This window comes from Ursus maritimus, unplaced genomic scaffold, assembly GCF_017311325.1.
Source record: "Ursus maritimus isolate PB19 unplaced genomic scaffold, ASM1731132v1 scaffold_12, whole genome shotgun sequence".
NCBI classification, from domain to species: domain Eukaryota; kingdom Metazoa; phylum Chordata; class Mammalia; order Carnivora; family Ursidae; genus Ursus; species Ursus maritimus.
The window spans coordinates 22,543,172-22,566,847 of record NW_024423564.1 but is presented as its reverse complement, the minus strand read 5'-3'; the positions used below and the strand labels follow the sequence as shown (position 1 = coordinate 22,566,847).

Below are 23,676 nucleotides of genomic sequence, written 5' to 3'. Positions count from 1 at the left end.
AGAGTGATTCCATCAGGCACAAAACTAGACTGAGTAGTTTTTAGGATGCTTTTTATCCTTAATGCCTCTCAGTTCCCAAGTACTGTGACCATCTTATCTGGTCTCCATTTAACTGCAGTATGGGTAGGTTCTTCCCTTCCTCTGAAAACCCTTGAAAGACCTGTGCCTCCTTAAGGCCCTTTTCTTGTATGTCCTGCATTTCTACTCTTTCTAGTTTAGTTGTTTACTTACCTGGAACTTGTTTTTATTTTTTTCCTTAAACTGTTTAGGCCTCTTGTGTTCATTATCACAATTTTATTGTTTAAACTAATATTGTGAAAACTAGTGAAAGATGAGTACAAATAAAAAGAGTCCTTGGGTCCATAAAGCCCAAGTAGCATGTCTGGGAAGGAAAGCGAGTCACTCAGGGAAAGACATTGTAAAAGACTGGCAAACATTGTAAAAGGTGAAGGTGAATTCTGCACTCAAATTCCTTCACAAGCGTGTTTAAAGTTTAAGGACACCAAAACATGAAATCATGGTTATTCAAGAAAACAAGATGGAACTCCTCTCAGTCAGAGAAGAGGCTGTGATTTCTCATCAAAAGCTTGGCTAATTGATTAATATTGATATATTTTAAGCTAAGACAGAGTCTCAAAATGTGAGCGTGCACTTCAGTTTTCTGATTCCCCACTATAATTAACTCTTTGATTAACCATGCCTTTGGAATCGGATAAGTGGGCTGCCAATTATTATAGACGTTTTTAGGTGAGTGGCCCGTGTGATGTCCCAGCTGCAACCACTTTACACCGTTTTAAAAATTTGATTATTTGGTTTGGTTTTTTTTTTTTTTTTTTTTTTTGCTCTTTTTGAAGAACTGTATATGTGTGGAGTGTTCCATCAAGAGTTGTACATAAAATACCTAACCCAGTAAGATGTGTATTGGGAGAATGAAAAAAAGATTCATGAAAAAAAATCTCTCTTAAATGCTTGCTTTCAGCTTAGCTTTTAGAGATTAAAAAAAAATTTCTTTAAGTCATTGTATCCCCAAATGACTAATGACTTGGGGAAGAGATGTTCTTTAGATTCTAAAGTGCATGTTTTTTGTCATACAAATATTATTAAACCTAAGTACAACCTATTCCCGTCCTTGTGTTTTGATATGAAGGGCGTTATGAAAAGGAGAGACCAAATACAAGCAGAACTGGATTCCAAAGTAGAAGCTTTGATGTATAAAAAGGCAGATACTGATCTGGTAAGTTTTTGAGTTTCTTAATATTAATCATATAGAATTCATTGTCTGAAATTTTTATTAGCAGCGTAGAACTCCATTGCATGCTTGTTTTTAAGGATTCAGCAAATGATACTAAACTTTCGTCTAAAAATCGATTATACATTGAGTACTCAGTGAGTCTGCAAGCTAAACAATGATGCTTTTCTGCTTTTCCATCTTATATTGTCTCTTACGATGAGTAAAGTATGAAGTTATTTTTTTTTAATTAGAGTGTTAGAAGAAAGTATGGAAAGTACCTAACATTGTTCAAGAAGATTGGTAGACAAATCCATTTTTTGCTCGTTTTATAAGGTGTTTGTACAAAATAAGTCAGTGTTTGTATACACTTTTTTCTAGTTCTTGTAAAAATCTTTATAGAGGAAGTGTCTTCGTTTTCAAGTTTCGTCTTTCCTTGCAGTAGATTTTTATGGAAAATTTCAAACATAAAAAGTGATATAATGAACTCGTATACCCATCACTGGGCTTCATTAATTTCCACCATTTTGTCCACCTTTCTTCACCTGTCTCTTTCCTCTTTTTTCTGAAGTGTTCTTGTACTAACTCCAGACGTTATAGTATCGCCCACAGTATTTTAGCATTTATATTTTATTGTCTTTGCGTATCTTCAGAGTATTACTTTCAGCTTGGAATTATTATTCTCATTTTAAAACTGAGAAAGAGTCTTTGAAAGTGGAGTGACTTCCCCAGGTTCGTGTAGTTCTTGAAGCACAAGGAGGCTCAGAGGTGGTGTCACTTCCCTCCTAAGACTGTGATGCCTCCCAGAGGGCAAGTATGAAGGTGGGAAAACTTGAGTATTACTTCCGTTAACTTCTACTGAGTACTCTATGATCCTTTTTTAATGTTAAGGATTTTGTTTAGTATTGAGTACAATATTGAGTATGCTTATGGCAGGTGCATGGGGAGTTCTTGAAACCCCCCCATTAATCCTTGTATCATAGCCCCATCCCATCCTGGCTTGGGGTCACCCTCCCTCTTCTCTGCTTTAATTTTCTTCCTGACTTTAATCATTTTCTAATAAGAGATGTGATTTCGTATTTACTGGTTTTCTTTGTACTATCGTTCTCTCTCTCCCTGTCTATAATCTAAGCACCTGAGGGGGCAGGAATTTTTTATTTGATTCCTGAAGTGTTCTCAGCCCCTAAAACAGTGCCTGAGAAATGGTAGCCTCTCAAGAAATACTTAGTGAATAAATGAGCGAATGAAAAATGCGGTGATTTCTCTGATTCACAAAAACATAATAGAGGTTTAAAGCAAGAAGTCTCTACAAATTCAGACTTTGTGTGGAACATCGAGACTTCACCAAGAAGTGACTATGAGTTATCCTCATCTTCCTTGAACTATTTTTGTTTTTCAAACTCAAGTTCTTTCTCCTGGTTGGAAGGTGAATGGGCAGTGGTTGACTGCAGTGGACAGAGTTAGGAGAATGGCATCTGAGAGAGAATCATGGGAAATGTAAAACCAGTAGAACTAATGCTCAATGGGAAAAATCATGTTTGCCATTGTCTCAAGATGAGAAGAAAAAAGAGGAAACCCAAGGTTAACCTTTTCTTCACAATAAGGAGTGTGTGTGTGTATGTGTGTAAATTTAAAGAGTCACTTGGAAAGAACAAAAAAGAATGGGCACATGTACAGAAATTATAATTGTATCGTTTGAACTGTTTTTATTTGTTAAGTAATTTTTAAAGATATTGAAATTAGCAATTAGATAAAATTTGCCCTTGACTAAATACTAGATAAAGTACAGTAATTTAAAGTTTCCGGAGAATAGTTAAATGGCTTAAAAACCAAGCATCTGTTCAGAATGGTTTATATTCATATTTTAAATTGAAAGGAAGAGTAATTGAGATTGTTCCAACCACAAAAATACAGGAAAAAATAGCTTGGGCCCAAATATGGCTAGGCTTTCCCAACTCAACTAAAAAAACACATTTTTTTTTCCATTTGACTTGCAAATATTTTGTCTTTTGCTCTATAAAAATTTCCTTGATATCTCATTATAACCTAATGATCCATCTGTATTTATGATTTCATTTTGTGTGTATGTGTCATATCCACTATAAAGTATTTTTTACCTAGTTATCTGCTGTGTTTTAAGATTGGAGGAATTCGAAACTTTAATTATCTGCATTATACTCTATAAGATATTTTAAATTAAGATTTGAAACAGACACATTTAACAGACGTTGCAAATGGGTTTTTTTTTGTTACCCATCAAAACAGATCCTTCCTAAAACGTACAGGGACTAATTTAATGATTTATGAATGGTACCATTTACATTTTCAAGCAGTTTATTTGTTTACAGACCTCACTTCCAAATCCCTATGTGTTATGACGGTGTCTTTGGGAGAAACCTTCCAGGGTGACTCTCAAAATGAACCTGCCATGATTGGTCACAGAACAACCGGAGGGAAGTTGCTTAGAAATATGCAGGATAGGGTCACCATGGAAACACGCCCTTGTGAGGTCCTTCTAAGGAGCCATCCTTTGCAGTCACCATGGCGACCCTGGCAGAGAACTGAATATAGCAATCTAGCCTGGTTGTTTACCATGGCAACTCAAGCAGGGCCACTTTGGAGACAACCCTGGGGCCATTTCTATGGAGACCTACCGGGGCTGTCTTTAGAGGCTTCATCAAAGTCACCTTTGGGTGGAATGCTATATGCAAACCCAGCAAAGCAACTCATAATGAAAAGGTCCATGAAATGAAGCTTTACCAAGAAAGGCAAAAACTAGGAGAGTTATAATTATTGGGTAGAAATTAGCAGAGTTGTAACATTCCAGAGGTCCTTTTAGATGTATCAGGTGACCGTTATGTAGGCTTCGTGGCATACAAAAACAAGGTTCTGGACTTTCACCTTGCCTATAATTTTGTAAATGCTGTAAATTGACAGTGATGGCATTATTGTTACTTTTTCTCATCACACAAATATGCCTACAAAAATTATGTGTTTTCCTGCAAACTAAAACAGTGCTGTAGAGTGAATTCTTTGATTTATTATCTGGGGAGTTGTAAAGTGGCAGCTTCTTAGAGCTTGTGGTTTGTAGTTCTTATCTCACAGCAATAAAATACAGCATTTTAAAATGACCTAAACTCAGTAAAGACTTTCAGAATACCCATTTGAAGGTCAGTTCAGCTGTTTATTTGGAGTTTTGACATTTAGGCTTTGGAATTAGATAGATGTAGGACCCAATCCTAACTCATCTGCTTATTAAGTCTGTGCCCTAGGACATGTTTCCTAACTTCTTTTAGCCTTGTTTTATCATGTATAAATTGGGGGGAAATTATTTAGTACCTTTCTAATAGATTTGTTTAAGGGTTAAGTGATACAATGCAAAGTAAATTATTTGAATCCTAATAAGCATTCAGTGGTTGTTAGCTGTATTTTGATGACTTTATAGAAGTAATATTTGAGATGGCTCCTGTAAAATGACTTCAGAATTGTTCCTTTAAGAAACAGGGAGCGTATTTCATGTATAGTCAGTATTATGAAAAGTAGTAAAATCTCAAAAAGCATGCTAAGCTGAGGAAACTAGGCTGATGTGTAGGGAGCAGGTATAGGGGAGATGAAGAGATGGGGCTGTACAAGTAGGCCACAGATAGGAAGGGAGCCTTGTTGTCTGTCAGGATGAAGAACATAGACTTGATCCTTTGGGCAGTGTGGATCCAGTGGGAGCCTGAACTGAAGAGGTAGTGGAGGTGTTACAGGGGGGAGTAAATTTGAGAGAGTTGGAGGAGAAAGACAGAATCCATAGCAGTTAAAGAATGAAAGGAAGCCAATGTTTCAGGTTGTTAGTGACTCTTCACATTTCTAACTTGCAAGGAGGGCAGATAATGAATGGCTCTGTAGAGGGAACTATAGCATATAAAATGGAGGAGAAAATGAAAGATGTGCAACTTTATGTCATGATAAGATGACCTATAAGGTAGAGGTATTCAGTGAAACCTGGAGACAAGTGTTGTTGAGGACGTACTATAAGAGAGACACTACTGCAAGCAGTGGGGGATTAGCAGTCAAGAAAAGAAGGGCCTCATTCTAGTGGATGGAGACAATAGTAAACAATTAATTCATTAAAGTTTTAGTTGATTGTCCTGTAATGGTAAGAAGGGAGAAGTGTAGAGAAGAGGGAGTGTTTGGGAGCAGTGAAATTTAAAGTTGGGGATCAGAGAAGGTCTTAAATACCAAGAAGGTGACTAAGTAAAACCTGAAAGGGGTGAGGTCTTGAATGACATGAATATCTGGGAGAAGAGCATTTCAGGTAGAGTCAGTAAGTGAAAAAGGGTAAATATGCCTGCATGGTTCAGAAAAAGCCTGGAGGCTAGCATTGCTGGAGTGGAATGAGCAAGTGAAAGACTTATAGGAAATGAAGTCAGAGGGGTCAGATCATGAGATCTGGTCTCAGTGAAATAGGAAGAGAACAAACAGTTGAACTGAGAAGTAACACCATCAGATGTAAGTTATGAAACAGTTGCTGTGCTTGGGAAAGACAAGAGATGGTGTGTATGTGGTGTGTGCATGGGACAGGAGAACACCAGAGCTGGAGACTAGCTCTTACAATCCCACTGAGACATAAAAGCTTGGACCAGGGAGGAAGTGGTGTGAAGTGCTCAGATTCCAAATATATTGTGAAGATAGAGCTGTTTCCTATTTGCACATCTGCAGATTGTGAGTGGGCAAGGATGATACCAAGGTTTTTGGAGTCAGCAACTGGAAGGTAAGAGTTGGCATGAATTGAAATGGGGAAGACTTCAGAAGGGGCGGGATTAATGGGGAAGATGAAGAAATCAGATTTGGACATTTAAAGTTGATGTGCCTATCAGATATCCAAGTGGAGATTTTGAGTTAAGAGTTACATATAAAAATCCAGAGGTCAGGTCAGGGATCCAGCTGGAGATACGTATTTGGGAGATGTTAGCAGATAGTATATAAAGCCATGAGATTTGCTGAGGTCACTAATGGATGAGAAAAAAAGAGGTCCCAGGACTTAATGGGACTGAGCATGGCATATTCCAATATTAAAAACCAGAGAAAGAATAGCTGGTGAGGAGAAGGAAAGGAAATTTATATGCTTTGACGGGTGGTTGGTAAATGATGGAACCAACGCAATGAACTCAACAGATTTGTTTAGGGTCATTCAACTTTTTAACCACTTCTCCATTTATAAGGCATTTATAAAAACAACTTGATACAGAATAATTAAGGTAAGTATAGATAATAAAGTATTTCAAGAGAAACTTGCCCCAATAAAGAAGATACTCAATGAAATAGATACTGTTCAACGTAAGAGACTTTCTGACTATGGAGGTAAAGGTATAACAATAACTGAGAGTATGACAAAATTTCAGATATTTGAAGAAACTTGTGGTTTTTGCAGTTTAGTTATTAAGTTTTCAGAGTCAGAGCTTCTGTTTGAAAATGCTTATTCACTTCGCTGCTTAACTGCAAGATAAATAAGGTTCATCTGTGGTGCTAAATAATGCTGCATATCCATTTTATTTTTGTTTTTATTTTTGAATGGGTGATTTATAGTTTTCCACTCAAAGCAGCATTCAAATATAAATGAATATGAATACATTTGACATTTAGCAATCTGTGCATAGAATCTGAGAGTTGGATCTAGGTATAATGCCGTAGCTGTTTAGCAGTATATTTATGTGAGCAAAAAAAAAATGCATTTTCATAAGATCATTATGATCTGGATTTGCATATAGCCACATTCAGTAGATGCAAACAGATACCAAATTTATTCAAGCTGGTCTTTGCTCTGTATGACTTGCTATTTTTGAACCAGTATTTTACTCTTGTCCTCAAATAGTGGCTGTTAATCTTCAAATGCTCGTGGTAGTGTACTCAATGCTACACAAAGCAAGACTGGCTTTCCTCTAAGCTTCTAGGAAATGAATAGTATTGACATAACTTTTTGTGTGTGTGGGAGGGCAGAGGTCACCTCTACCTGTTCTCAGATGTTTATTGTCTTACCTCTCTCCCCTGACCTTTTTACAAGTGTATTCCTTTCTCTAGGCCTTACTTCTTAGTATCTGGTTTCCTCTCTCTACTTCTTTTTTGTCTGTTTGCATCTGTGTCTCTCACACGCACACAGGTACACACATGTGCATAGACCACACTCATCCAACAGTAAAGGACACAGCACGATCCAGTGGAAGGAAAAGGGAATTTTTTCTTGTATTTTTCCTTTTATCCATTTATTCTAGAAGGGATCCAGCCAGCAGACTTTTCCTCATTTCTCACTAGCCAGAGTTGTGAAAAGTCCATGATCGGGTCGGTGACTTGGAGTGGGAATGTGGCCATCAGTATTGACTTAGATAAGCCAACAATATGCCCCCTGATGCAAATACCAGAAGAAAAACAAGGCTCTGTCGGGTGGTAGTAAGGGGAGTAGAGAACGCATTCTGCGTAAACAACTGATAGATCTGTGCCACAAAACACACAGTGTAGCACATATTGGAGTAGTATACCGTAGCTGGGTGCGAGTTAGGGACAGAAGAGTGGGGGAGGCTGTAGTCAGAACGGCCCTCAGCCGCTTCTCCTCCCAGAACAAAGTCCCTGGCAGTGCCTAGAATTCCTCTCCTTTTCATACCTTCATTGACAGGCCTCTCATTCAGGGCATCGTTGGTTTGAGTGGGTGGGTGAACTCCTATTTATAGAAACTTGTAAAGGAAGCTAATGGATATTTGAGTCAATGGTAAACCATCATGTCCACCCTATGAATGGGAGTCTTTTGAGCCTGGGATCTCCATTTGAAATTGTACCATATTACTTTCCCCCTCTAACCTTTATTTTTATGCTCCTGGCACTTCTTTGTAGAGCAGTCCCTGCAAAGTATTTCATACAAGGTCTCGAACCCAGTTGCAGTGTTGCATGTAATTTCAGCCACAGCATTGTGCTCCTCTGTAGTTTTAGGCAAGTTACTTACATTTTCCTTGCTTTAATTTCCTCAACTGTAACAGTTGTGGGGAGTATCTTCCCTAGAGTGTTGTTAAATCAGCATCTGAAAACTCTTAGTCCAATGCCTAACTAGTATTAGGTTGTAAATATTTTTATAATCAATATTAGAGGGCTTTCTTTGAAGTGTATATTGGATGTTTCATTCTCCTAGAGCAAAGTTTAAGTGGTAACTATAATTTTGCTTCTCAGACCTTCACAATGTCAAAAAATATATAAATTAAAAAAAAAAAGCGGCAGCAGTTAGCTTGGCTGGAAAGTGACGGTTTCCAGTGACCCCACCTAGTCACTCTAGGTAATTGAATAGATACTTTAAAATGTACCTGAATTTGTACAATCAAAAAGTTGTGTTTTGGACTCCATAGGATTATTTTAATTAAACTGTACTTGGTATTATGCCATTGGTTTATAATGAAGGACATTTTAAGAAGGAGAACCATCAGTCCCTTTATGATAAGCATCAACAGCACTGACTACATTTTATTTTTCATTTATGAGGACTCTTGAGAAAAGTTTCATTTATGTCTTAGCATCAACAATAGGATCTAATTTCTCCTGAGCCATTAACTTTTTTTTTTTTCAGCATATACACATCAGGTTTTACACCTGATCCTATCCCACCCTTCACATTGGTTACTAGGCTATTAAGAGCCCCAATTCAGACCCAGTTCTGCCTGGCAAGTAAGTGTGTCTTCTGTGTGTCAACCTCACCCCTGGCTTTAACCGTGTTTTTTCCCTGCTCTTATTTTCCCTTTGCTCTAATGCCTTTATCTACTTACTGGGTTTAAGCTAGTTGTAGAGTTTAACTTTTGAAGTCATCTCAAATCTAATATGGAACAATCAATAAAAAGAACTAAAGTATTTCAAATCAACTAAAAGATCAACACATTTTTTTTTAAAGATTTTATTTATTTATTTGACAGAGACAGAGACAGCCAGCGAGAGAGGGAACACAAGCAGGGGGAGTGGGAGAGGAAGAAGCAGGCTCCCAGCAGAGGAGCCTGATGTGGGGCTCAATCCCAGAACGCCGGGATCACGCCCTGAGCCGAAGGCAGACGCTTAACCGCTGTGCCACCCAGGCGCCCCGATCAACACATTTTTTTATCACATATTTGTGATGAAAAACTGTGTTTCAGTCACTTTTTTTGGAATTCACAAACACTAGCATGCCTGTTGTAAACGCAAACTTGAATGCTGACTGGCTCATATTAACTGTTACCAAGAAAATTAGGAGCTATTTGAAGGTGAAGTGAAAAACTTGTATTACTTCCAGAAATTTTTACCTATGAAATTTGCTTAGGGAATGTAGTACATCTTAATGTTTACTGTTTTGGGAAAAAAGAACACATAAACCTACAGTCTTGATGAATAAGGCTTGTGTATGCTTGTGGTGGGTGAGGGTAGAAGGAGGAAGGAGACAATGGAAGACTGTAAAAAAACAGAGGCAGTATAACATTGTTGTACATGGTTTTCTAAAGGAAGATTGTTAGCTCTGTGTCTTTCTCTAGGAACATTTTCCCCCCACTGTCTTAACTGCAACAGAAAACGTAACAAATGGATAAGTGAAAGAAGTGGTTTAAAATTCTAGGCATTTCTTCTCAGGATTTAAGAAATTCTACTTACGGTGTCCTTGTGGATTTGTGGTTTGGTCTGTGGAGTTCTGCCCACCATAGATATAATAGTTTAAATAGCTGTCCCATATAGAAACTCAAAATAGATTCAATTTCCTTTTAATTTAGATTTTTTGTTAATAAGAAATGTGTCCTAAGGGTCTGTCTTACATATCTTTTTCACTCCCGGCCCTGCCTGGGCACTCAATAAATATTTGATTATGCATAGAGCAGTAACACACTGGGAGTCTGAAGCCTGGAGAGGGCTTTGATTCACTTTTACTTAACTTGTGACCTTAATCAGACATTAATTATTCTTTATCCATGAACATGCAGAAATAATGCTTACTTTGAAGAAAATTTTTTTGAAGATGAATTAATGTTTATAAATCTAGAGCTTGTGTCAGTAAAAATTTTGGTAAGTTAGAGGAAGAAAGTATAAAAGAATAATATGTTAGGGAAGATATAATGGTATTATAAAACTATTATTTAAAGTATGAATCATTTAAATAACACTTCTAAAAATAAAAAATATATATATATTTCCACAAAGAATAGAACCAGTAGTTTTTCTGCCAGCACAGTGCTGTATCACTAAAATTCAGTGCATTTTGATTTGTTATATTTCTAGGCTTTGGAAAGGAAGCATTTTCTCTCCATTAAATGATAGTCAATAGGGCAGTAGGTTTAGGGGGAGATACCCTTTCAAAGCACCATTCAACCTTCAAAGAAGTTCTAGACCCAAACTAGTGCTTTCCATTGTATATGCATATTTTGCATCTATTTAGTACCTGTTGTGTGCCAGACACTGTGCTAATCATGTGCTTATATAATTCAATGTACAATACTCTAAGGTCTGTAATGGTTTATTCCCATTTTGTAGATGAGAAAATCGAGGCTGAGGTTGTCAACCAGTCAAGAGTTATTAGGTCCTTCCCTGTCCAAGCACTTGGCTGTGGGGAAATTGTAGGGAGGGAGACCGACAAAGCCCCTATCCTTAAAGGTGATTACAGTCTAGTTGGGGGATACTGAAAATAAAGGAAAAAAATAAATATAATAAATGACTGTGATAATTTTATAAATACATTTAATAATAGTAAATTTAAATTAAATTAAATAATTTAATAAATTATGAGGAGACTAAAACTGGATGATATGATAGAGAATACCAGGAAGGGAAGAGAAGGCCTTTCTGAAAAGGTAACATTGAGAGGACAGCTGAATGTTGTTAAGGAGCAATCATTCCAAGATCTGGACACAAGTGTTCTAAGAAGACTCCATGCAAGGCTCTGAAATGGGAATGAGCTCTGCATGTTACGGGAGCTTAGTTGTAGCTAGTGTAGCTGGAATATAGAAAACAAAGGGTTTGTAAAGGCTGGGGATGAGGACCAAGCAAGCAGGAGAAGAACACGGAGGTCTTGGGTTTTATTCTAGTTGCCTTGGAGAGCCACTGACAAGTTCCAAGCAGGGAAGACTTATGATGTGATGCTATGTTGTGTGCTTTTAAGTTTGGTATTTTTTAAATCTTGAATTGACTTACAGAAAAATTGTAAGTACGGCTCAAAAATCTTTCCCCTGCCCCGAACCATTGGAAAGTAAATTGCAGGACTCCTTGAGAGTTCATGTTTCTTACAAGGACACTCTCCTACATAGCCACCATACAACTAGCACTATTGATAAATTATCATTGAAACATGACTTTCATCTAATGCTCAGACCCCATTCAGATTTTGCCAGTGTCCTGTAGTGTTACTGAGAGCATTTAGTTACATGTCTTCTTCAGTCTGCAACAGGTCTTTCATCTTTCCTTGACTTTCATGACCATTACAGAGGCCAGTTATTGTGCAGAGCACCTCCAGTACTAACTTGTGTGATTTTTCCTTATGATCAGATTTAAATTATCAGTCTTTGTCAGGAATATTGCTCAAGTGATGCTGTGATCTTTTCATTGATGTCTGTCAGGTAGCACAGGATTTTTCTTTGGCCCATTAATGACAATGTCCTCTTCGATCAGTTGGTGAAGGTGTAGTCTGTCCAGCTTCTCCACTGTAAAATCACTCCTTTCCCTTCATAGGTAGTAAACGCTTTGTGCAGAGCTACTTTGAGACAAATTATTATACCATCCCTTATCATACTTTAAACTTCCAGTCGATTCGTGTATGTATGTATGTGTGTTGTATGTGTGTGGTTTCTGTGTTAGTCAGTAGGTCTCTTACTATCACTGTGTATTTTGATATGCAAATTGCCCCCAATTTGACTAATAGAGAAATCTTCAAGCTGCTTTTTTCCCCTTTTGACATGCTCCCACCATTCTTTCTCATATAAGAAAACATTCCAGGCTCTTGTACTTTTCTTGTCCCAGCCCTGGAATCAGCCCTTTTTCTAACAAGCCCTTGTTACTTTTAGTAGAAAAAAATTATATTTAGAATACAGTATCTTGGCATGAGGTTTCTTCTGAGTAGCTCAGTCAGTGAAGCATCTGCCTTGGGCTCAGGTCATGATCTCAGGGTCCTGAGATCAAGCCCTGCTTCGGGCTCTCTGTTCAGCGGGAAGTCTTCTTATCACTCTCCCTCTGTGATCTCTCTTACTTTCATTCTCTCTCAAATAAATAAATAAAATCTTTTTTTTAAAAAAGGAATATAGTATCTTGGCATTAGAAATGTTTGTTGCTTTTGAGGTATCACTAATTCCAGGACCTGAGTGGATAGAGATAGGGAATATATCTATGTGTAATAACACACATACATATTTTTATATCTATATTTATTTGTTCAATTATATATATTAAAAACAGAATTTGTACCAATGTCTCTAGTTCAAATTCAGTATCATAAAGGTTCACTCTAGTTTTCTTTCTTTCCTTATTTAGTTCCCTTTCTGACAATGAGAAACAGGTTCCCTTTATCCTTCACATCTACCTATTTGATCAATCCTCAGTTTGTAACTAATCTTACATAGGTCTTGTCATCTTTCCGAAGTACCTCATTCCACATGGGATTTTGCGTCCCATGCTGGGCCACACCCATGCAAGAGCATCTTTATACTCTAGGATCTGGTTCCCCATGCCAGCTCCTCCTCCCCCCCACCATAAGGCACCCTCTTCACCCTGCTTGGGCTGTTAAACTTCCCATTCCAGACAACTTTTTGCAGGGACTACTTCTTCATCTTGCAAATGCTTTGCTATCCTGCTCTGAGCCACCATGACTTTGCCTCCCTTCCTCCACCAGCATGGAAACCAGGTTTGCTCCGCCCCACCAAATAAGTTTCAGGACTGGATTGTTCAGGAAGAGAAAGGGAAAGGGAAGAACTTGCAGTCACTTTCAGATGCTCACTCTGTTTCCTGCATGGGAAACAAGACCTGCTGAGTCCAGTACGGTAGGAAGATGATGATGGCATACACTAACGTGGTCGTTGTGGAGATTTTGATAAGAAAGGTTAAGTGTAAGGAGGGCACGTATTGCATGGTGCACTGGGTGTTAAACGCAACTAATGAATCATCGAACTTTACATCAGAAACCAGGGATGTACTGTATGGTGACTAACATAATATAATAAAAAAACATTAAAATAAAAAAAAAAAGAAAGAAAGAAAGGTTAAGTGATTTTTCCCCAGTTATACAGCTAGTTTACCAGCAGAGCCAGACCTGTAACCTGGCACTGCACACCCTGGGCTCTTGCAAATACTTTTTTTTTTCCTGATGGGTGGGTCAGAAGCCCAGAAAATTTGAAGACAATAACAATTATTTTCTACTAAAATCGAAACAGAAAGGAATTTTAAGAGTTTAGTGCCTTTTCCTTTTACCCCTCCAAAAAATTGTATTTAGAAATCATGATACATTAGAAATTGCAACTTGAGGGGGCACCTGGGTGGCACAGCGGTTAAGCGTCTGCCTTCGGCTCAGGGCATGATCCCGGCGTTATGGGATCGAGCCCCACATCAGGCTCCTCCGCTGGGAGCCTGCTTCTTCCTCTCCCACTCTTCCTGCTTGTGTTCCCTCTCTCTCTGGCTGTCTCTCTCTCTGTCGAATAAATAAATAAAATCTTAAAAAAAAAAAAATTGCAACTTGAAAACACTTTGGAACATACAGAGTTGTTGATGGTCTCAGAAAGTTGAAATTCTTTTTTAAGGAATTACTATATGGAATTTTATTTTACCAGGTCTGTATGTTATGCTAACACTAACTGATGATAATGATGATGACGGTAATAGCTGACATTTCTTAAGCACTTTCAGAGCTTCAGAGTGCTGTCTATGTGCTATCTCGTTTATGTCTCACACAATACAGTGAGGTAGGTACTGTTACTTCCTCATTTTACAAATGTGAAAACTGAGGCATAAAGTTACTGGCTCAATGTCGTACACGTTGGAGTTGTCAAAGCAGGACTCCAGAAAGTGTGCTCTAAACTGTATTCCAATTAGATTAGATGAGATATAAAACTGTTTTCCAGGGCAACATGTGAACAGATGCTTATCAACATGCTTCAGACAACTAATATCAATCAGTTAGAGTTTGCATGTGTGATAAATTCTATTTGCCATTCCTGCTGCAGAACATTAGTGGTGATTTTGAAATATTCTGTCACAGTGAACTGGCAGTTTTCATGGTATTAATTTTAGAGTAAATTGACCTGCTTTGCTTATCTCTCAGGAAAAAGAGGGTGTGAAATGAATTAAGGGGGCACATTTTCTTCCCTAAGGTGTGTCAGTGGTTCTCAATAGCAGTGTGGCTTGAGGAGGGGGTAAGAGTTCAGGATCAATGGGGCATTTTCAAAATATACAAACTTCCAGAGGTTCTGCCCTGCCAGGAGACCCTCTGATCCAGAAGATTTTAATTTAAAATGAATAAAAAAGAGGACAGAGAAATGCATTCAAAACAAATCTTCTGTGTATTAAAAGAGCTGGCGCAGACCTGACACCAGGAGAATGCCGGGCACATTACGCACAGTCCATAAACGAGACTGCAGAAAGGGTGTGCACACACACCAGACCTGGTCGTCACGATCACGTGTAGAAATGCAAATGTAAGGCTCCCCTGACACAAGGGTCCCAATGAAGATTGCTCACTAAAAGACGAGGTTTTTGTCCAATGTCAAATTTTTAGTTATAACATTTAGATTAACTCAGTTATACACATTTAAGATCACATATATGTATGAATGTGGGGTTTCTAATATTAAATAATATTAGAATTAATAATAAATTAAATAATATATTAGTGTAGAAGTACCACCTTTGTCCACTCATATGCATCTTCAACATCTCTTTTGAGTTACCTAACAGTCCCTTTTCATTAGAAAAGGTTATATATTCACACAGTTCAACAATCAGGAAAAAGGAGCCCAGATACTCTATTTCTGTGCCTTACTTTTGAATCCTTATGTGATATTTATGACATAAGAAACTTCAACATTTCATTTCTCCCAAAAACATATAGTTTTGATCTCTAACATAAGAACTTAGCATGTTGTTTAAAAAAAAAAAAACTAAAATGATTTATCTGAATAGATAATATCTTCCACATGGTTCGGAATTTATAAATTTTAAAACTCACGTTTAATGAAAAGTCTTCTTCCCATCCCCAAATCCTAGGTCCCCCCACTCCCACCACCCACATTACAAGTACATGCTGTTGTTAGTCACTTTTCTGGCCTTCGATGATTCTTCTTGGATGTACAACAAATGCAAATATACATCCTGATTTCCCTTTCCTTAATGAATGTAGTAATATGCTATAAAGTTTTCAGCACTTTGCTTTATAAATACAGTATCTTGGACAGCATTACAGTCACTGGCCTTTTCACAGCTACGTGGTATTCCATTGTATGGATGTGTCAGAACTGATGTAATCTGACTCCTACAGGGCCTGTTTACTTCTAATTTTTGCTGCTATAAACAACGCTTCTGTGAATAACCTCATACAAAATTATTTTGTAAATGTACCAGTAGATTATAGAATAAATACCTAGAGGTTAAATTCTGAATCACAGGCTATTCTGTTTTGGTATTTCCTTACTAAATGTGGCATCTTGGACAAGTGAGCTAACTTCTTGTCCTTGACTGAGTTTATTAGTTTGTAGAATAGAAATAACAGTACCCAGCTCATAGGGCCAAATGTGTTAACATATGTAAGGTACTTAGAATAGTGCCTGGTACAAAGGAAGGGTTAATAGAATTAGATGTTGTTGTTATTGTTGATGTTGTTATTATTATTACCACCAAATTGCTTTCCACCAGGAGAGCTATTTACATTCTCACCAGGATGTTTTTGATTGCCTGTTTACTCCTGTACCCTCCACCCTAGGTTGGTCAGTGTTAAACTAGAATGCTCCCATCTGATAAGTGAAGAGGAGTAGTTTTAATTTGCATTTCTATTACGATGAGTGGGATTAAGAATTTTTATATGCTTAACTGTATTAAATTTATTACATTTTATTTATATAAAATTGATTTCTTTTTTTATGATTCTCTATTTTTTGATCATTAGATTTTCTCTGTTAATTCTGGGTCTTTCCCTGATTTTTAGAAGATTCTTATTAGGGAATCTTATTAGGGTTTGTTTTGGGGTTTTTTGGTCATTTGTATTGTAATTTTCTTTAGAGTGATTTTTGTTATGCAGAAATGTTGAGTTTTTATGAAGTCAAATTTATCTTTTTCTAAAGGATTTTAGTTTTAAGTACATGTGACACAGTCCTCCCCTACTTCAGGATAATAAAAGAATTGTCTCATGTTTCATCTATTAACTTTTGTGGTTTTCTTTTTTTATGTTTGAATCTTTGAGCCATTGGAATTGATTCTGATTATGACTGTGAGGTGTGGATTCAGCTATCTTCTTTTCTAAATAACTGTCCTCTTGTGCCAAAACTATCTATTGAATATTCATGTTTTCCCGGTAATTTTTGATGGTACCTGTGAAAGTCACTACCTTTGAAAGTTTTTGTTTTCGTTTGTGCCTATTCTAAGACTTTCTGCATGTTCCTTTGATCTGCCTGTTGGTTAAGCACACAACCTTACTGTTTCAATAATGCAAGTTTTAGAATGTATTTCATGTGTGATGGGAATAGGCTGTCTCCACTCGTTGCTCTTTTTGTTTGTCTATTTGCAGTTTTTTTAAGAAGTAGACTTTAAAATACTTATTGTAGTGATAATCAAACACTTGAATTATGAGTCATTTCCTAGAAATAATTATTGTGTTGTCATCTTCAAAAAACACAAAATAAAACCCTAATTCCATTAGTGGACTATTAGTGGATATACATATCCAAAAGTACCATTAACTGAGTTTGTTCAAGCTAATATTTCTTCCAAATTATTATCATTTTTTTAAAAAGAAGTAATTCAGAAAATATTCAATAATATAAGAGGCTTTTTAGGAAAACAAGTAAGAGCTTTATTAAAGGATACCTTTGTGGGAGAGAACCTCTAACTTACATACTTGAACATAACTGCTATTCCAGTTATATTAATCATAGCTTTCCAGAGCTGTGCTGAACAAGATAGTAGCCACTAGCCACATGTGGTTATTCATATTTACATTTGGATTAGTTAAAATTAAATACAATTTAAAATTCAGTTCTTCAGTTGAACTAACTATATTTCACTAGTCATGTACGGCTATTGCTACTTTTCTGGACACTCCGGAATAGAGCATTTCCGTCATTAAGAAAGTTCTATTGGCTAGCTCTGTTTTAGAATATGTTGCAAGAGCTGTTTTAGAGGTATGGTAATTTGGTTGATTGGGTCAAAGAGGAAAGGTCATATCTAATGGAGGTTTTAGTTTTGGTAGGAATTCAGATGGAAAAGAGATGAATGTTTGAAGGAAACATCAAGAGAATTCACTTGAATAAAAGTGAAATGTAACAGTACTTCAGCAAAGATAACATGTAGTCACTAGACTTTTTGATCACATGTTTCATCACTTAAATATTTCTGTGCACACCACCCACTATATGTTCATTTTCAATTCACAAATTATCAACTCATACTACTAAATTCACATATTTTACCTGTATTATAAACTATGGAAATAAGTTAAAAACGTTGAGTAAGAGTTGAATATAAGGTTGTCAAGGGATAGAAACTTCCAGTTATAAAACAAGTCATGGGGATATAATGTTCAGCGCAGTAACTATGGTTAATGATATTGTATTATGCTATTTGAAAGTTGCTAAGAGAGTAGGTCTTAGAAATTCTCATCACAAGGAAAAACATGTGCAACTCTGAGGGGTGATGGATGTTAACTAGACTTCTTATTGTGGTGATCACTTTGCTGTATGTACAGATACCGAATTGTTATGTTGTACACCTGAAACTAATATAATATTGTATGTCAATTAAAAGAAAAAATTACATATAAAATGGAAGTTCTTGTGTGTAGCTCTGTGAGCTGTTTTTTCATGCTCTGAAGTTCACTGGCCCATTTTGAGTTGAGTAGTGTGCTTGGGACTGGATCACAAGTTAGAGAACCTGGGTTCCAGGAAGAAGTTATAAAAAAGTCACTGAGACCTCAAAAACCTTACTTTTTTCTGGTTGGTAAAATGGGAAAAATAAGGCTTGCCTTACGAGTGAGAATTAAATGAGATAATATGTGAGATATTGTTTGGTTAAGCAGTGAGTAAAATAAAAGTCTCTCGACAGAAAATTGTAGAGCCTGTAAAGGCCTGTAAAAGACATGTTTGGATTTTGCTTTGAAATGATTTTTAACGTCAGTAAAACCTAGTGATAATATAGCATATTGCTTTTCTAAGCTTAGATTATGCTTTTCAGAAACAAACACAGGAAATTATTATATCTAAAGAGTCAAAGACCGTGACTTCCTTTTTAATTTTTAAGGAGACACATGATTCCTTTTTAAGAGGTTTATATGAGCAAGACTCATGGAAACACCTAGAAAGCAATTAATCCTCTTTAGTCCAATGTATATTTACTATGCCTCTGTTGTGCAGAAGATTCAAAGGAGATCACTACATTTTTTAAAAAATAGGACCCTTTAAAGAATTGGCTTTGTTTCCTCCAATGTTACAGGAAATCATATTCTTTATTTGAGGGATGTTAGTGGTGCTGGAGATGCTGACTTGAAAGGTGATGCGTCAACTACATTTGTGGGCGTTTGTGACTCAAATTGACATTTTTAGAAAATGCATTGTGTTTCCTGAACATGTACATTTGGATAACAAAATTGTCAATGGGTTTCAGGGAGAAAGGTTTCTACTTTTTAAGAAATGTGTGTATTGCAAAGTATATAAAAAAGGTACTACTTAGTAATCATATGTACGCCTGAGCAGCATTGTATAATCAGGCATCTGATTTCTCCAGACACATCTTACCTCTCTCACGAATCAGAAAATAATATAATTTTATTGTTAAGAGCCCTCTTATCTCTCCCCTGCAATTTAATTAATACTTGTTAAGAAGACGTAGCTGTCAGATTAGAATTGGATTTTTGAATTTTCTATTGTCTCCTGATGGAGTGGCAATCTAAATCTTTTTATTTAGGTATATTATTTTCAAGAACTTTTCGAAATGATAATTTCCCAGCTTTTCTGATGAAGAGAAATTTTTAGCATTTGAATAAATAGACTGAATGGTTGATTTTTTTTCCATAAAAGGAAATAATAGAGAAGCCATTTTTAAAAGAAAACAATGAAGATATTTTTAAGAAAGAATAGCTATTATTCTCAAATTGTATTGTTTTGTTCAAAATTTGGGTGATAATACTACTTTAGGGTTAGGTACAGGCTCATTTTAATTTTGTGTGGTATTTAAAAGTGTAAAGAAATAATCATTAGAAAGGCAGTAGGGAAACAAGCCTAGATTGATTACTAATATTTCACTTTTCTGAAATCATTCATCCATTCTACAAATAATTATCAAATTCCCACATAGTGTAAGCACTGGGGATGTAAAATGGTCAAAAAGACATATAGTCCTCATGGTACAACTTACATTTCAATATAGGAAATAAAAATAATAGCTATTTCTAATCAATGTTAAGGAAATGAACAGTGGACTGAAATAGACAATTGCAAAAGAACCTACTTTGTACATAAATGCTTTTCTGGAAAGGATTATCTGAGAAACACATTGAAGCTGAAATTAGAGGAAAGAGAACTAGCTAGAAGATGTAAAATAGAATGATTTGTCAGATACTCACCATTTATTTGGATATCTCTCAGTAAAGTTCAAAAATGTCTTTTCCAAAAAGTTCTTCTATATTTTGTGATAAATTTATTCCTAAGAACCTTATTTTTTTGTTTCTATTTATCTTAAGTTACAAATCTAAAAAATGTTATTTTACAATTTTGTTTTCAGCTTGAGTACAGAAATGTAATTCACTTGAGCATATTTATCTTATATCCAGCAATATTGTAAATTAGTTTTAATTTTAATAATTTGTAGATTCTTTGGGATTTACTATGTAGAAAATCCTATCATGGGTGCATATTGATAGTTTTGTTTATTTACTTGATATTTGATAGTCAACCATTATACTTTATATTTCTTTTTTTTCCCATTTCTTACTGAGCTGGCTAAAAAATGCATTATAATGTTATTAGTGATGGGACATTCTTGTATTATTCCTGATTCTACCATAAATGCTTTCAAGATTTTTTTCATTAGTAATGATGTTTGCTATATTCCCCCTCATCCCATATTTTTAATCAGGTTCAGATAATTTTTATTCTCTGTGATAAGAAGTTGGTTCATAAGTGGGTGGTGAATTTTATTAAATAGTTGTCTGAATCTACTCATATAAGTGTATGATTTTTCTCCATTATACACTTACTGTGGTGTATTACACTAAGAGATTTTTCTCATTTTAACCATCATTGGATCCCTGGGCAAATTCAACTTGACCATTGGCGATTTGGCTTGCTCGGTGTTTTAGGACTTTTATACCTATATTTCTAAATAAGAATGATAAATCATTATCTTGTATACTTCAAACATACACAATTTGATTTGTCAATTATATTTCAGTAAAACTGGGGAAAGAAAAAGAATGACTTGTAATTACAATTGCTTATGAGAATATCAGTTTTTATATCAAGGTCTTGCTAACCTCATAAATTGTTCCATCTTGGACTGAGTTTTGTGAGATTGCCATTGTTTGTTAATGAAGAAAAAATTCTTATAGTAACACTTTTGGAGCAGACCCTCAAGAGCTGTTTCAATATTAGGTTAGGGGCTTAGTCATCACACTGGAGAGACTCTGAAGTTTTAATTGTGCTGTCTGTATGTCCTTACTACTGTACTTGCAAACGGGGACCCCGATGCGGTGAGGAAAAGGGATGTTTACTTGCCACTAGTTCTAGATTAAAATGTAAGAGATAAGCAATGAAAGATGGGTGATTGAATAGTCAGCTACGGTGATTCTTAGAGAGGTCAGTGAAATCCCCCCTAGACTACTATTTAGCAGTGATAGACCACAGTGATTGAAAAAAGTTTGACTGGTATTTTCTTCCATCATCCTGGCAGCTATTCCTAGAGAAATAGACTGTGAGGAAGCTGCTTTCTCAATCTGTAATTTTTATAAATGATACTTTGACAAAATTGTTGGTAATCATGGCAATTAACTCCCCTAGAATTATCATGCCAAAGTATATTAATTATTTATTAAATATATAGTTCAGCAGTCAAGCAGATTTGCTTCTAACACATATTTTAATGTAGTGTGTAATTCAAACATTTTTACCAAAAGAGTTTACTTTCTTCGATATAGAGAAGTTGAAACATATACCTCAGTTGTCTGAGAGAAACCCATTAATCGCCAATGTAAGCTCAACATTTTTTTAAGCTCTTCTATTTTAAAGTTTCATTTGAGTTCTGCTACTCCATAATAGATTTGTGTTTGTGTTAGTTTAAAAATATTTGTATATGATCTCCATAAAGTATCTATCCACATAAAATATCAGAAAAGATTATGCCGTGTTTATTCATGACTTTAGCAATTCTCTGGGCCATCCCTGAATATTAATGTGGATATAGGAATCCCAATCTGAGAAACATAGATTAAGGTATTCCATATTGGTCTCATCATGAAATTGTATCAGAATTGAGAGAATTTTCTGATGTTAGGTTAAAATCTGTCTCTATGAAATGAGTATGCCAAAAAAAACTAAAGGCCTAAGAAAATGTTTGGAAATATGGTGGATCTTTTTAAGTTGCTGAACAGGTATTGTTAGTTACTAGGAAGTATACTCTAACGTGCCTTCAGAGTCAGGGGAGCAAAAGGTCCATTTGCATTTTTTGTTTTAGGATTTTATTCCATAATTAACAAGATACGAATATTCCTTGGTTAAAGTGACATGGCAGCCTAGTTCCTTAAAATGGTGGTAATGTCTGGACTTTTTCTGATTTGGAGGCTGGCCCGATAGAACAGCCTTACATAGACTTTTTGGCCTGGCTGCATTGTCCAGTCCGGCCACCAACAGTCTCAGGTATATTGGGGTTTATTAATAGCTTTCTGAGCTATTGATAAAGTGTCTCTTTGTTTCCCTATGACTGCCGTTCCTTTTTTTATGTGGGTCCTTAATAAGGATTCTCTAAGATAGTACAAATGAGTGAGCGGGCCGCTTCCTTCGGGACATTTCTGACACACCAATCCTTCCGTGGTCACTTTGGAGTGCCACTCTATCCCTAACGTGTGCTAAATGCTTAAGTCCCAGGGTTTTTACCAACACGGTATTCAAAAGAATCCTATTAAGTAGGGACTTTCTTTCTCCTCATATTACAGATGAGGAAACTTAACTATTAAGGAGCCTATTATACATGCATGTGATTATGAAATTTTTAAAATTCAGGAAAAGAGAAGGAGCCCAAACCAATGTATTAATGCCCTAAGGCACTGAAGAAACACAAAAGGTTACTTCTTCAGAGTGGCACTGCCTCAGTGGACAGTACATGTGGAATCTGGGTCAATCTAGACACAAAAACATCTTGTCACTAGGCAGGTCACTCTCCCTTGTAACAGGTACGTGTCTTGCTCCCCACATGCAGCAGAGCACTGGACATACAGAAATGTTCTGGAAATGAGGATATTCAGCGTAAAGGACATTTGAATTACTTACTTCAAATCCGTAAAATGTTGCACAGTTTTCTGAGAACCTTGAATGCATAGTGCTACGAAATAATTGATTGAATCAAAAGAGGATATAGCCAAAAAATAGAACCAGATTTATCTATTTGTGTATTTTAATGAGTAGGATTAGGCAGCCATTTTATTGAAACAGGTGTTTCAAATGAACCACATCACTGTTTTCTGTTCTAGAAGAATTTTAAGGCAATTTAAGCATCATTAAAATATCACGTTAAAAACCTTGATAATAAAGAGAAGTCTCGTTTTGCCCAAAACCCAGGGAGTATGCATCAGCTGCGCTGAGATGCAGACCACTTCTCTGGGTATTTTCCTTGTAGTTTTCCTTCTCCTCCACAAACATATAGCTCTCATTTTTTGTTATTTAAAATACTCATCTGTGTTTGCATATAATTGGTATTTCTCTGTCACCTCCCTCCTTGCCCAAACTACCCAAATTACTACAGCAAAGTCCACTTTGGAAGTTTCAAAGCTTAAGTGTGACCTTGACTCCTGTTGACCTCCAAAAATTGTTTGATGCCCTCCATACACCTGAGTGGTTTTGAATGTTTACATAGACGCGTACCTCACCCTATAAGACTATTGCTGTCACCTTCAGGCCTTCATTTCCTATCTCACCCTACCCCATCCCTTCTTCCAGTTAATCTTCACAGCAAAACAGAATTTTCTCCCAATGCCCACATATTGTCAGTTGACAAAACCTACTGATTCTGTCTCCTAGCATTTAAGTTTTCCC

At 36.2% G+C, this 23,676-nt stretch overlaps 1 protein-coding gene across 2 annotated transcripts in view; it reads left to right on the top strand.

The window, feature by feature from the left end:
* SNX7 (sorting nexin 7) overlaps nucleotides 1-23,676 on the top strand; it is a 156,950-nt gene that overhangs the window by 39,799 nt on the left and 93,475 nt on the right. For both annotated transcript variants that reach the window (XR_005834100.1, XM_040626996.1), the window contains exon 7: nucleotides 1,148-1,234. Coding sequence is in view for 1 of the 2 variants with exons in the window: in XM_040626996.1 (XP_040482930.1) it covers nucleotides 1,148-1,234 (87 nt within the window). In the remaining variant the exon portion in view is untranslated. The remainder of the gene's footprint in view (nucleotides 1-1,147; nucleotides 1,235-23,676) is intronic.